Source organism: Carcharhinus amblyrhynchos, chromosome 11, assembly GCF_965287045.1.
Source record: "Carcharhinus amblyrhynchos chromosome 11, sCarAmb.v2.hapA, whole genome shotgun sequence".
NCBI lineage: Eukaryota > Metazoa > Chordata > Chondrichthyes > Carcharhiniformes > Carcharhinidae > Carcharhinus > Carcharhinus amblyrhynchos.
Genome location: NC_137334.1, coordinates 77,362,254 through 77,375,353, shown reverse-complemented (window position 1 = coordinate 77,375,353; position 13,100 = coordinate 77,362,254). Strand labels below are relative to the sequence as shown.

At 42.4% G+C, this 13,100-nt stretch overlaps 1 protein-coding gene across 1 annotated transcript in view; it reads right to left on the bottom strand.

Annotated features, from left to right (window-relative positions):
- The window catches only part of kif5c (kinesin family member 5C), a 158,441-nt gene that overhangs the window by 76,654 nt on the left and 68,687 nt on the right, over positions 1-13,100 (bottom strand). Inside the window, exons 3-4 of the mRNA XM_080199394.1 lie at positions 11,791-11,864; positions 5,299-5,403 (exon numbers count right to left, since the gene is read on the bottom strand). Of these exons, the coding sequence (XP_080055520.1) occupies positions 5,299-5,403; positions 11,791-11,864 (179 nt within the window). The remainder of the gene's footprint in view (positions 1-5,298; positions 5,404-11,790; positions 11,865-13,100) is intronic.

The following is a 13,100-nucleotide window of genomic DNA, read 5'->3' as shown; positions in this document are numbered from 1 at the left end:
CGTGGTCAATTGGGACTAGCTTAATGGTAGAAACAAGTTGGGCCAAAGAGCCTTTTTCCATGCTGTAATCCTCAATGACTATGTACAGAATATTGGTTACCTCACCATCAGAAGGATGTGATAGGATCAGAGGTGACACGGAGGAAATTCACCAGAATGTTGCCTGGGATGGAGCATTTGAGCTGTAAAGAGAGATTAGGGAGGCTTGGATTGTTTTCTTTAGATCAGAGAAGGCTGAGAGGGTGACATGATTGAGGTGTAAAAGGGTTATGAGGGGTATGGATAGGTGAGTAGGGAGCAGCTGTTCCTCTTGGTTGAGGGGTCAATTACGAGGGGTCTTAGTTTTAGGATGGGGGGCAAGAGATTCAGAGTGCATTTGAGAAAAAAAGTGACTCACAGGGTGGTGGGAATCTGGAATGCACTTCCTGGAAGGTAGTGGATGCAAATCAAGTTGGAGGGGAATTTGGCCACACAGTCATAGGTGTATAAGGAGCATAGTAAGAGGCTAAGGACACAGACTTGTGGCACGCCAGTGTTGAGGTTGATCATGGACGAGGTGTTGTTGGCATAAACCTTACAACCTTTAAAAAAAATTGGATGAGCACTTGAAATATCATAACTTTGAAGGATATGGAACAAATGGGATTAGCGCATTTTTAGTGGTAGTTATTGTCAGTGCAAACTCAATGGGCTGAAGGGCCTTTCCTGCACTGTATGGCTCTATGACTCTATGGCACTGTCTTGTACAAGTTTCATCCCTGCTGTCTTTTACTCAGTTTGTCACGATCTTAAGAACAAGCTCTTTTTACATCCACATCAATGAAATGTGATGAGACCGATTAAATTTGTTGACAGGAAACTTGATTTTGAAGTTTGTGACAGATGTGGCTTCCTGTTTATGACATACAACAGCACTTCAATATAACTTATTCCAATGTAAGTGCACGAGGATTGCAAATTAGAAATTGCTCAACATTAATTTTTGTTTTGTTCTGGAATCTATAAGTGAAAGTGACACAGGTCGGGTTCAGGAAACCAAGGCGGAATTGGATAAATTTAGTACATCTGTGGACGGGGATGTGCGAGATTCTCCAGCCTCCCAGCCAGGTGTTTCCCGCCATTGAGAGGTGACGCGTTGTTTGCTAGCGGCGGGATTCTCCCACGGAAAGAACTTGAGGAAAATGTTACTCTTCAACGTTATGTTCCCAATTATAATGGATTCACATTAGCCTAAAGGAAGAAATGGTTAAAGTGGAATTTACTGATATCCCCACTGTGCAGAAGGAGGCCATTTGGCCCATCGAGTCTGCACCAACTCGCCACCAGACTATCCCATCCAGGTCCCATACCCGTAACCCCACATATTTACCCCACTAATCCCCCAACACTAAGGGGCAATTTGGCATGGCCAATCAACCTAACCCGCATATCTTTGGAGGGAGGGAGGAAACCGAAGGAAACCCATGAAGACATCTCATTTGATTTATTATTGTTACATGTATTAGTATACAGTGAAAAGTATTGTTTCTTGCAAGCTATATAGACAAAGCATACCTTTCATAGAGGAGAGTGCGCAGAATGTAATGTTACAGTCACAGCTAAAGTGTAGGAAAAAAAAATCAACTTAATGTGAGATAGGTCCATTCGAAAGCCTGATGGCAGCAGGGAAGCAGCCGTTACTGAGTTGGCTGGAAAATGACCTCAGACTTTTGTATCTTTTTCCAGATGGAAGAAGGGAGAAGAAGGGATGCGTGGGATCCTTGATTATGCTGGCTGCTTTTCCAAGGCAGCAGGAAGTGTAGACAGAGTCAATGGCTGGTTTGTGTGATGGACTGGACTTCGTTCATGAGCGTTTGTAGTTTTCTGCGGTCTTGGACAAAACAGGGGCCATACCAAGCTGTGATACATCCAAAAAGAATGCTTTCTACAGTGCATCTGTAGAAGTTGGTGAGAATCGTAGCGAAATGCCAAATTTCCGCAGCCTCCTAAGAAAGTAGAGGCGTTCACAGGCTTTCTTAACTATAGTGTTGGCGTGGATGGACCAGGACAGATTGCTGGTGATCAGGACACCTAGAAACTTGAAGCATTCGACCATTTCCACTTTGCCCCTGTTGATGTAGACAGGGGCATGAACTCAACTATGCTTTCTGAAGTCAATGACTGTCTCCTTAATTCTGTTGACATTGAGGGAGAGATTATTGGCGTCGCACCAGTTCACCAGATTCTCCATCTCTTTCCTGTACTCTGTGTCATCATTGTTTGAAATCCAACCCACTACAGTGGTGTCATCAGCAAACTTGCAAGTCGAGTTGGAAGGGAATTTGGCCACAAAGTCATAGGTGTGTGAGGAGTATTACAGGGAGCTGATAACACAGCCTTGTGGGACACCAGTGTTGAGGATGATCGTGGAGGAGGTGTTGTTGTCTATCTTTACTGATTGTGGTTTGTGGGTTAGGAGGTCTAGGATCCAGTCGCAGAGGGAGGAGCCGAGCCCCAGGCCACGGAGTTTGGAGATGAGTTTTGTAGAAAGGCTGAGCTGTATGTTGCCTAGATGTTCCAGGGCTGAGTGTAGGGCCAGGGAGATGACATCTGATGTGGACCTCTTGCAGCTGTCGGCAAAATGTAGTGGATCCGGGCAATCTGGGAGGCCGGAATTCATTTCTGCCATACTAACCTTTCAAATCACTTCAAAATGGGTGTCAAAGCCACCAGATGATAGTTATTAAGGCACACTGCCTGGCTTTTCTTTGGTACCAGGATGATGATCGTCTTCTTGAAGCAGGGACCTGAGATTGGTGTAAAGGGAAGCTGAAGATGTCTTTGAAAACCCCCACCAGTTGGTCCATGCAGGACGTCCAGGTACCCCATCCGAACCAGTCACTTTCCATGGGTTGACTTTTGAGAAAGCTGCACTAATGTCTGTGATCGTGATCTCGAACATAGATTCATCTGAGGCTTCCGGGGTGAAGGGCGAGCTCTCGCTGACCCCTTGCTTAAAATGGGCACAGAATATGTTTTGCTCATCAGGGAGGGGTGCATTGGAGCCAGCAATTTTACATGCCTTCATCTTGTGGCCTGTTATGTCTTGCAGACCTTGCCATAGTTGGTGGGAGTCTGTGTGGCTAGTCTGGAACTCTAGCTTGGTCCAGTGCTGTCTTTTGGCATCTCTGACGGATCATACCTGGATTCCTTGTATAGTTCAGGGTCGTCCAGACCTGGACTTCAGCAAACAGTGGATACCCCTGTTCATCCACGGTTTTCGGTTGGGAAACACGTGGATTTGCTTCTTCGGCACAGTCTTCTATACACCTACAAATGAAGTCAGTTCCTGTAGTGGTGTACTCATTCAGATTGGTCATTGAGTTTTTAAAATGTTGACCAGTCTACTGACTCTAAGCAACCCTGTAGGAGATCATCCGAATCCTCAGACTTTCTTTGATGGATTCTCTCGTTTCAGTATTTACTTGTAAGCCAGGAGCACAGCCTTGTGGTCTAAATTATCAAAGTGTGTGTGGGCGATAGAGGAGTAGGCATGTTTGATATTTGTGTAGCAGTGGTCTAGGACGTTTGGGCCTCTGGTGGAACAGGATACGTGCTGGTAGTATCTTGGTAGGACGCTGCACTTGGTGGGACTTGGAGAAAATGTGCAAACTCCACGAAGACAAGGCTGGAATTGAAGCTGGGTCCCATAAGAATAAATTAGTCAAACTATCTCACTAATTGTTAAACACTTAATTGTGTTGAAAAACCTCAGAGACCTTTCAGCTATGAACCGAAGAAGGTTAAAGCAGGTGAAGGTTAAAGCAGTTAGGTCTCCAGCAAAGGATGCAAACTTGGTTCATCATCTTAAAAACTAGAAAGCTGCAAATCAGATCAGCTCCAGGAAAGTCCACCAGATAGTTAGAATATGGAGGTAGGAATTATTTTAAGTGAAACTGGATGATCCAGTAATGTTGGTGTTTATTGTAATGATTGAGTTGTAATGATTGAGTTAACAGATTCTGTCCTCAACTGTTCTTTTGGATGTTTACTCACTGCGAAATAAAGTAGTTTAGTCATTTGTACTTTGCTTCATCTCACTCCCTTGTGTAACAGTCATTGGTGAATCTGCCTTTTCTTGGCAGTCTCACCCTGTAGCTATTAGATAGGCAATGGACCTTTAATTGGCTTAAGGTGAGACATCCAATCTTCACCAAGACAAGTCCCACCATGGAAACCTGCTGGCCAATCGGAGGGCCACTCCTGGGACTGCAGCAAAGCTGAGAGGGAGATATTCAGCATCAGAGCTGGAATATAAATTGAGTCCGAGGTCTCGCTGGGGCCAGGCAGGCAGGTTTGTTTGGGAATCTGGGGAGGGGGAGGACATTCGTTGGTACCCCCTTCCTTCCTATTCCCGCACAGCCCCAAGCTCACTGGGTTTTATTGCTAGCCCGGTGTCCAAGCGTAGGCCTCTCCCACTGCATGTAAAATCCCACCTTTAATGGGAGGAGGACCTTGAGTGGTGATTAAATTAACTTAGCTAAAATTAGTGCACAGCAACCCAATGCTTCCCTCCGACTTGGTAAAGTTACAGTGCAGGCTGGACGGGAACAATGCTGCTGGTGTTGCACACAATTTTACTAAATCTATACTAAAGAATCGTAAATTGGAATGCTAAAATTCAGGACATTTATAAATACATCTAAAGAAGCAACGATGGCTTTAAATCGGACACTTGCAAATAAATGCTGATTGAGGTATAAATTCACCCTCAGATCATGAGATTTAAACTAGTTAGATGGAGAATGATATCCATTGTGTAAAACCATTTCCAGATTTAGTGCTGACCAGAAAATAACATCACATGTTTATTGACTTATCTTTGTCCATAATGTTCTTATTTGTTCAACTATTTGAGCATCACTGTCCATCTGCAGGCATTACATGGACAATGGCACACAAAGACTTTCCATCGAAAATGGAGCACTCAAAGGTAGAGCTTTGTTGCACGTACACAGTTACAAGTCCATTGAAGGAGCAGGTGAGGAGAAGCTCACACTATTCAAAAAGAACTCTTGCAACAATGTCCATGATTCTTGGTACCTGCGCCTGTTTCAGCTTCTGCACTGGGACTTGTTCAGTTCCAGGTACGAGAAAACTATTCTAATTACATATCCAATTAATGCTAATACAAGCAAAATTCATACACAAGCATAGCATAAAAGATAAAAAAAAAAAGTTCAACAGATTACTATGCAGCATACAATGTTATAGTTACCCAGAAATGGACTCTGAGTGAAGAAGCTGCTTCATATTTACCTTAATATGGAATTCTAGATTCTCATCCATGGAATAGATGTGATCAAAGATGTCATGTGCTATCCTTGGAATAATACCCATCAGCTGAGGATTATGAAGCTTTCCCTAGGATGCAAGTTTTTAAAAAATAATTGTTTAATATACTTGAAATTTAATATCCTTTAATCTCAAAAAGTTGTCATTTACTGAAGAGAAGGTCATATTTCTGTCACTGTACATTAAATCAAATTAGGTGCAGAATGCCGTACCAACCAAGCAGAGTTGATCTGTGAAGGACAATGAAGCACATTTTTGTCATATACTTTGACATGATGTGGACATTGCTGGCAAGGCCAGCATTCATTGCCCACCCCTAATCACTCTTGAACTAATTGGCTTAAAGAGGAGTTCAAACTCATTTGCAGTTTGGTATTACTCATCAGCCAGTTAAGAATGGCAGATATCCTTCCCTATAGGGCCATCGTGGACTAGGTAGGTTGTTACAAACAGTCAATGATGGTTGTTCCAACAGTAAATGATGGTTGTTACGGTCATCATTGATCAGCTTTATATTCAGTTTTACTAACTAAATTTAAATTCCACAATCTATCATAGTAGATTTGGACCCGTGGTCCCAGAGCATTAGCCCAAGCCTCTGGATTACTAGTTCCATGACATTACCACTAAACAACCATCTCCCCTACATTGCAAAAGTATAATCAAACTAATTGCGAACAGTGTGTTGAGGGCTTTCACCAAAACGTCATTGGGACTTCAATAAATATGATCATTTCAACACACATATCTGTCTGAGGACAAGAAAACAGCACCCAAACGGCACTGAGAAAACTGTGGTAAGTACACCTAAAATGGGTGGGAGGAAAGGGAGAAAGTCAAGGAAAGGGAGTTACTCCATCAATGTCTACTTGGGCGTTAAACAGGTTTACCCTGAGGCTGGTATCCACGCTGAGGCCATGGGCATCATCAGCTCCTATCTGAATAATACTTTCACGTACTTTGTAGCTGAGATTTCCCAGCCAGCCCCTTACAACCAGCGTCACTCTATCAGCTGCTGGAAGTCCCAGAGCTGTGCCTTCTGCTGCCCAGAGAGCTGACCAAAGCATGCCACATCGGAAGGGATAAAGGCAGTGACCCAGCTCCAAGTAAAACTCCATGAAAATAACTAAATTGCAACTTAATTTGCCATTTGTAGTGAAATCATTGATGTTCGCAATGAGCACATCTTTAATTTTGTTGCAAATGGTGAACAAATGAAGTAATCCCCGTTAGCGTCGAGTTCAAAAGCCAATTACCATTTCATGTCCTCCATGAAAAGCACAAAATCTGAAGCAAGTTTGATTGAAAATTGAAATGATTCCATGCATAGCATCATAGAATCCCTACAGTGCAGAAGGAGGCCATTTGGCCCATCTAGTCTGCACCGATCACAGCCCTACCCCTATAACTCCACTTCTTTAACTGCTAACCCCCTGACAGTAAGGGACAATTTAACATGGCCAAGCAACCTAACCCGCACATCTTTGGACTGTGGGAGGAAACTAGAACACCGGAAGGAAACCCACATAGACATGGGGAGAATGTGTAAACAGATGGATTTGTCATTGAAGTATAAATGAAAAGGGCTACAATATGGATAATTTCCTTTTCAGTCAGGATTAAACAGGATGGAACAACTTCACCACCTCAGTAAGAAGTTCAAGAAATTAGAATCTGACTGATCTGATTACTAACGGGAAACTTCAATTTCAAATGTAGCTTGCATATTATCTATTTAGGGAAACTGCAAACTTTTAAAACAAAATGTATCTGCTTAACTCAAGAAGCCCATCCCTTTTTTGCTTTCTTGACATTGTTTTTCTACTTCCTTCATTTTATCCCACAACCCCCACTCTCAAATCATATTTCTCAGTCTGTTCAGATCACAAAAGCAGATTTTCTCCAGCATGGTGAAAGTCCCAGAAACACATGGAAATTCTACGTTGAATCCTTAAACGCAGCATGTTCTACTTTTGTGGAGGCAAGAGTGGAGTCAGGCCAGGGTTCACATTTGTACAGCTTATGAAGTCAGCAGCCTCCACCGAAATGGGACTTTGATAGGCCTGGAGACTGCATCCTGGACTGTGCAGAATACTTAATTGGACATATATGACATCCTTTTGGATATGGTCCCAGGGTGCCTGTGTGACAGGAAGGCATAATTTGGCACTAAATTGACGTAGTGACTTCTCAAGGGCCATGGGGAGCTGGATGAAACGGACGAGCTTGACATAGGACTCATGGAGGACCACAGAAGTGGGTAGAGAGATGTGTATTGGCATAAATGGGGCATACGGAGTATATGGTGATGTGAGGACTGGATGGCGTTTTTTTGTTTTACATTAGTACTGAACACAGAGGCAGGCCTTCCACCCACCCTGGCCCTGTACCTAACAGCCTCCACATTCGTTCTGGGCCCACTGGGCCCCAACCCAGCCTGCCCATCCAAATGAAAATTCAACCTGTGAATGCCCACCTTTAAAGATTGGGTTTGCAGAGCCAGGAATTCTCCTATCTCTGCACACCCATCCCGACAGCGAAAATCTAGGCCATAGAATGCATTCAGCCTGCCTTGTTTATGTGACCTCTCAGCAAGAGCAACTCATTAGTCCCATTCCCCTACCTTTTCCCCTAACCCTGCCTTGTTTGCTCTTCAGATAGTTACCAAATTTTCTTTTGGAGGCCTCGATTGAATCTACCTCCACTACGTTCTCAGGCAGTGCATTCCTGATTCTAACCATTGATGCATAAAGATAATTTTCCTCATTTCGCCATTGCTTTCTTGGTCAATCACATTAAATCAGTGTTTCTTCGTCATTGAAGCATTTTCTCCTTGCTAACTCTGCCCAGACCTCTCATGATTTCGAACAGAGATGTTCAAATCTCCTCTTAATGTTCTCACCCCAGCTTCTCCAAACTATGCACATAACTTAAGTTCTCATCCCTGGAACCACTCTCTTGAATCTTTTCTGCACCCTTTCAAATGCCTTCATATGCTTTCTAAAGTGGACACAATACTGCAGTTGACGCTGAATCTTACGCATGTTTTTCATACCCGCCATGCTTTTGTACTCCACGCCCCTATTTGTAAAGCTCAGGATCCCATATACTTTGAACCCATTGAAAACAATCATTCTAATGGTTTTCTAAGCATCTGATTTAATGTATACACAAGTCTGGTTTTGAAATAGTCCACATTTCTATTAACTTCTGATTTATAAATACTTGTTCCTGAATATTTTAACAGTGAGCCAAATTTGTCTGAATCAAGTTTCTCAATTGCCTTTTCAAAAGAAAGGGCACCTTCCCTCAGAATTTTGATTCATAAGATTAGGGAGGATTCTGGAAGCAGATGAAGCCATGCTAATTAGGTTGGAAGGGGACATTCTTGACCTCCTGCCTCATTTCCTTGTTGGTCTACTTGCAGAGTGCTCCAGCACAAAGGTAGCTGGAGAACACCAGGCTTGAACATCTCTGCTGATTGGAGATCTATGGGGCCTTGGACAGCAGGCCGAAAGCCTAAACCACTGCTATTGAGCAACTTATTCTTTACCCAGGACTTGGTTTGTTGATCCACATCAGCAGCTCTGAATCCCAAGATACAGCTGAGGCCCTCGTGGCCTGAAGCTACATGTAATTTTCCTACAACTTTTCAGGCATTGCCTTCAGGGAGATTGGCAGTACATCTGAGCCATGTAAATGGTGCAATGTCACAGTCTAGCATTCGGGCAAGACAGGGAGGACAGAAAAATCTGCCCAACTTTATTTGATGTCCTATTTTGGATCCTCAAGTTAATATCATCTGATAGAAAAGGGCCAAAACTACAAACTGCACCAGATGGGATCCACCATTGCTTCATTCTATAATCTCTTTTAAATCTTATTCTAACCTTCTGCTGATGCATTTTACATTGAGATAACGGTTTTGATGATCATTTCACACTAGCTCCCCTGAGTAGCAATTGGGAAATGGAACATTAGCTCTTTCTTTTCCCAGACCAGAGGCACATAGTAGCCAATTGCATTGGTCTTACCAGGGTCTGGACTGAAGACATTTAATATACAGCAGAACAGGAACTAAAGCTCTTGTCTGTGTGGTTTAGTAGCACACACCACCCAGTCAATTCTCTGTTGAATTTCTGAGCTAGTCAATACTAATGCATCTCCCTCGAAAAAAATAAACCACCTTCTATCAGGCACATTCAGACAAGCTGCATAAAAAGAGACAAACAATGGCAGATACTGCTTTGTAACTCCACGGGCATGGGTAAGAACGTAGCATCAATTATGTCCAGATACTCTGCAATCAACAATCCAAATTATTCATCCCTTTGGATAGGAAACGTGAAATGTAAAATTCCTCACATTTGCCCATCAATATCTGAACAACATCTGCAACCACTTAAAGAAAATGTTCTTTGAAAAGCTCATTCTGAATGAGCTTAATATTCCCTCGTTACACTCATTCTAATGCTTCACATTAGAAACTGCATAAAGATCACTTAATAACCTTGGCACGAAGAAGACCAATGGAAAATGCGTTTAGGGAATTATTTCCTAAATGAAGGTGCAACAATCTCCTTAAGTGCTGCGGCAATTCATGATTGAATTAATACTGAACTGCAAAATCACAGGACCACACCATCTGCTCCATCTATGAAAAGGAACACTGTGGGTAAGCTTTCAAATCAGAATGCATTTTTTTTTTTTTTACATACTCTACACAATGAAGGAAGCATCAAAAGTCAATGAAATTTGAAGACGGATGGCAGAGAGTAGAAGGGCCTGAAAAAATTATCACACCTCAGAGAGATGGGATCAGGATTTGGGTGAGTGAGTTTCCAATACCAGACATGTTTTTCTTGTAAGGCAAAATGTGACTGAGAAGTTGGTTTCAGACACTGGTGTAAACGTGAGGCAAGTTACTTACTTGGCTTATCAGTTGGGTTAGGGAGATTTTGGAATTGGGTTTGGTAATTGACACACTGGCACAGTGGTTAGCATTGCCGCCTCACAGTGCCAGGACCCAGGTTCAATTTCCAGCTTGGGTCACTGTCCGTGCGGAGTCTGCACATTCTCCCCATGCCTGTCTGGGTTTCTTCCAGGTGCTCCAGTTTCCTCTCACAGTCCAAAAGACAAACTGGTTAGGTTCATTGGCCATGTTAAATTCTCCCTCAGTGTATCCGAATAGGCACTGGTGTGTGCCAACTAGGGGATTTTCACAGTACCTTCATTGCAGTGTTAATGTAAGCCTACTTGTGACACTAATAAATAAACTTAAACTAAATTATAGTATTCAAAATAAATAAATAAACATAATTTTTCATCATTGGTTCAAATCACAGGAGCAAGTTAGAGTCATAGAGATTAACAGCATGGAAACAGGCCCTTCGGCCTAACTTGTCCATAATCAAGTTGACCAAACTGGGCTATGAAAAGTACCCTGGATTTTTTTTAGAGTGATATAGATTTTTATGTTGCTGTGTTTGTGCACTACTGTATATTTCTACCCAGATGGGCTGCATAAATTGAATGTTCTATGATCACAAAAAAACCTGGGCAACTTGTCAGGCCTTAACACCACTGAATCAGCGTGCAATGAAATTTCTCAACTGCACAATGAGAAGAGCTTGACACCTAGGAAATGCTCAAAAGGGATGCGGGAAGTGTCATGTTCCGAGTCAGGGACAAACCAACTCCATCTGCTTTGTATCCTGAGCAAATCACTCCCCTCCTTCCACAGCTTCATCTGCAGAGAACAGGAGTGAGGGTACCTGTCAGTTCAGAATGGAAACGGTTCGGGTGAACTGGTTGGTATCATGTACAACTGTATCATAGCCTTGGTTGTAGAGGCTGCCAGCATCCAATATTGAGTTGGCTTTGACCTGCTAATGCAGGAGTCGCTGCAATAGATTGTTGAACAAAATCAGCCATTTTGCCAAACTGTAGCACCATTTATCCATCAAGAAACAGTTACAGAGTCAGAGAATCATAGTTAAAGGAATGGTTGTGGCTCCTAAATACAGGTAAATATTAATGGGAAGTAATGTACTCCAACGTGCAGAGAGCTTGACTGTAAATTTATCTCAAGTTCATGATATTGGCCAATTCAAAGGTGATTTTGAACAAATTTAAAGCATGAATCAATGGGATTAATGCAACTTCACTATCCAGACTGGTACTCGGGTGTTTGATACCCTTCAAGGTAAAGAAAGATAGGGAACAAGTAGTAGGAAAGGCTGTTTAAGATAACAGTCCAAACATATGTTCAAGGAGAAACCAGAAACATTTGTGCAGATTGGAGAGAAAGAGAGTTATGATCCAAAAGGTGAAAACTTGCTAGCTTTGTTCACTTTCAACATGTAACTTGTCAATTCATTGGGGCAAAATGTTTTCAGAAATGGATACTCGCTACTTTTGACCACACGCATCATAAAACACAAATCAGCCATTTACCTCCATAGTATGTGTCTTGCCAGAGGATGTTTGGCCATAGGCAAAAATAGTTCCATTGTAACCATCAAGCACATCTGAAAAAGGATAACAAATTCATATGATTAATGATGTAAATGAGTATTATGTTTAACTGTAAGTCATAAATTCACTAAATTGCAACACAAACAACTGCCTGTGCAATAAACGCCTATGCAATAACTGTTACTCTACTACAGAAGTAATTCATTACATGTTTATGTCCTTTGAGGCAGTTGAGATAAATTACAAGGTCCTTCAGATCTGGCTTTCAGTTTGGACAAAAGAAATATTTATCTGAATGCAAGACACATAATTGGACATCATTAAATCATCCCCAATTATTGGGGCCACTGGGAAGGTCCATTGCCGGTTGGAAAAGTGCTTGGTAAACCATGATGGCCTCCCAGTGGATTTCAGGAGCTGCGGTGGGAGCTTCTTCATGGCTATTCCACAGCCTACAGAAGGGGCCCCAGTGGCAAAGCCTCCCCCTGCAGTTGTAGTGCTGTCACTTGAAGATGATGGCTCCCATCCCCATGATCGCCAGTGCCGGACCCTGGTTCTTTAAAGCAAGCTCATCTGTCTTTGAGAGTGCCTCAGCATTGAGTTATCCTTGTCTTCAAGCTGCCCCCCCCCCACCCCGAGGCTATCGAGCAGCTGGCCCTCTGATTGGGCCAGCATCTCCATCCTGGTGATGGCCTAACCTATTAATTGGCCATTAGCAATAAAAATCAATTTTCTATTCTTCCAAGTGAATATTGTCACATATTGTACTCTCACTTATTATACTCCACCTGCTACCTTCTTGCTTATTTATGTAAGCTATCTATTTGCAAACTCTTTGGCCTGAATTTCAGTCCTTTGGGTCCTCCTCACAGCTTACCTTCCACCTAGCTTTGCATCATCAGCAAACTTGGATAGATTACACTCATCTCTACATCTAAGACATTGATAAAGATTGTAAATTATTAAGATCCTAGTACTGATCCTTGTGGCACCCCAGTATAAATGGTCCCATTGTCTTTACTACCTACTTCTATCCTTTAATCAATCCTTTATCTATGCTGATACATTATACCTTACTCCATGAGCCCTTAAGTTGTTTAACAACCTTTCGCGTGACAACTTTGAGAATGCCTTTTGAAAATCTACGTCCACAGCTTCTCCTTTATCTATCCTGTTCACTACATTCTTTAAAAGCACTGATAAATTTCTAAAATAAAATTTCCCTTTCATAAAACCATGCTCAGCCTCATAACATTCTGATTTTCTAAGTCACCTATTGCCCCACAGTT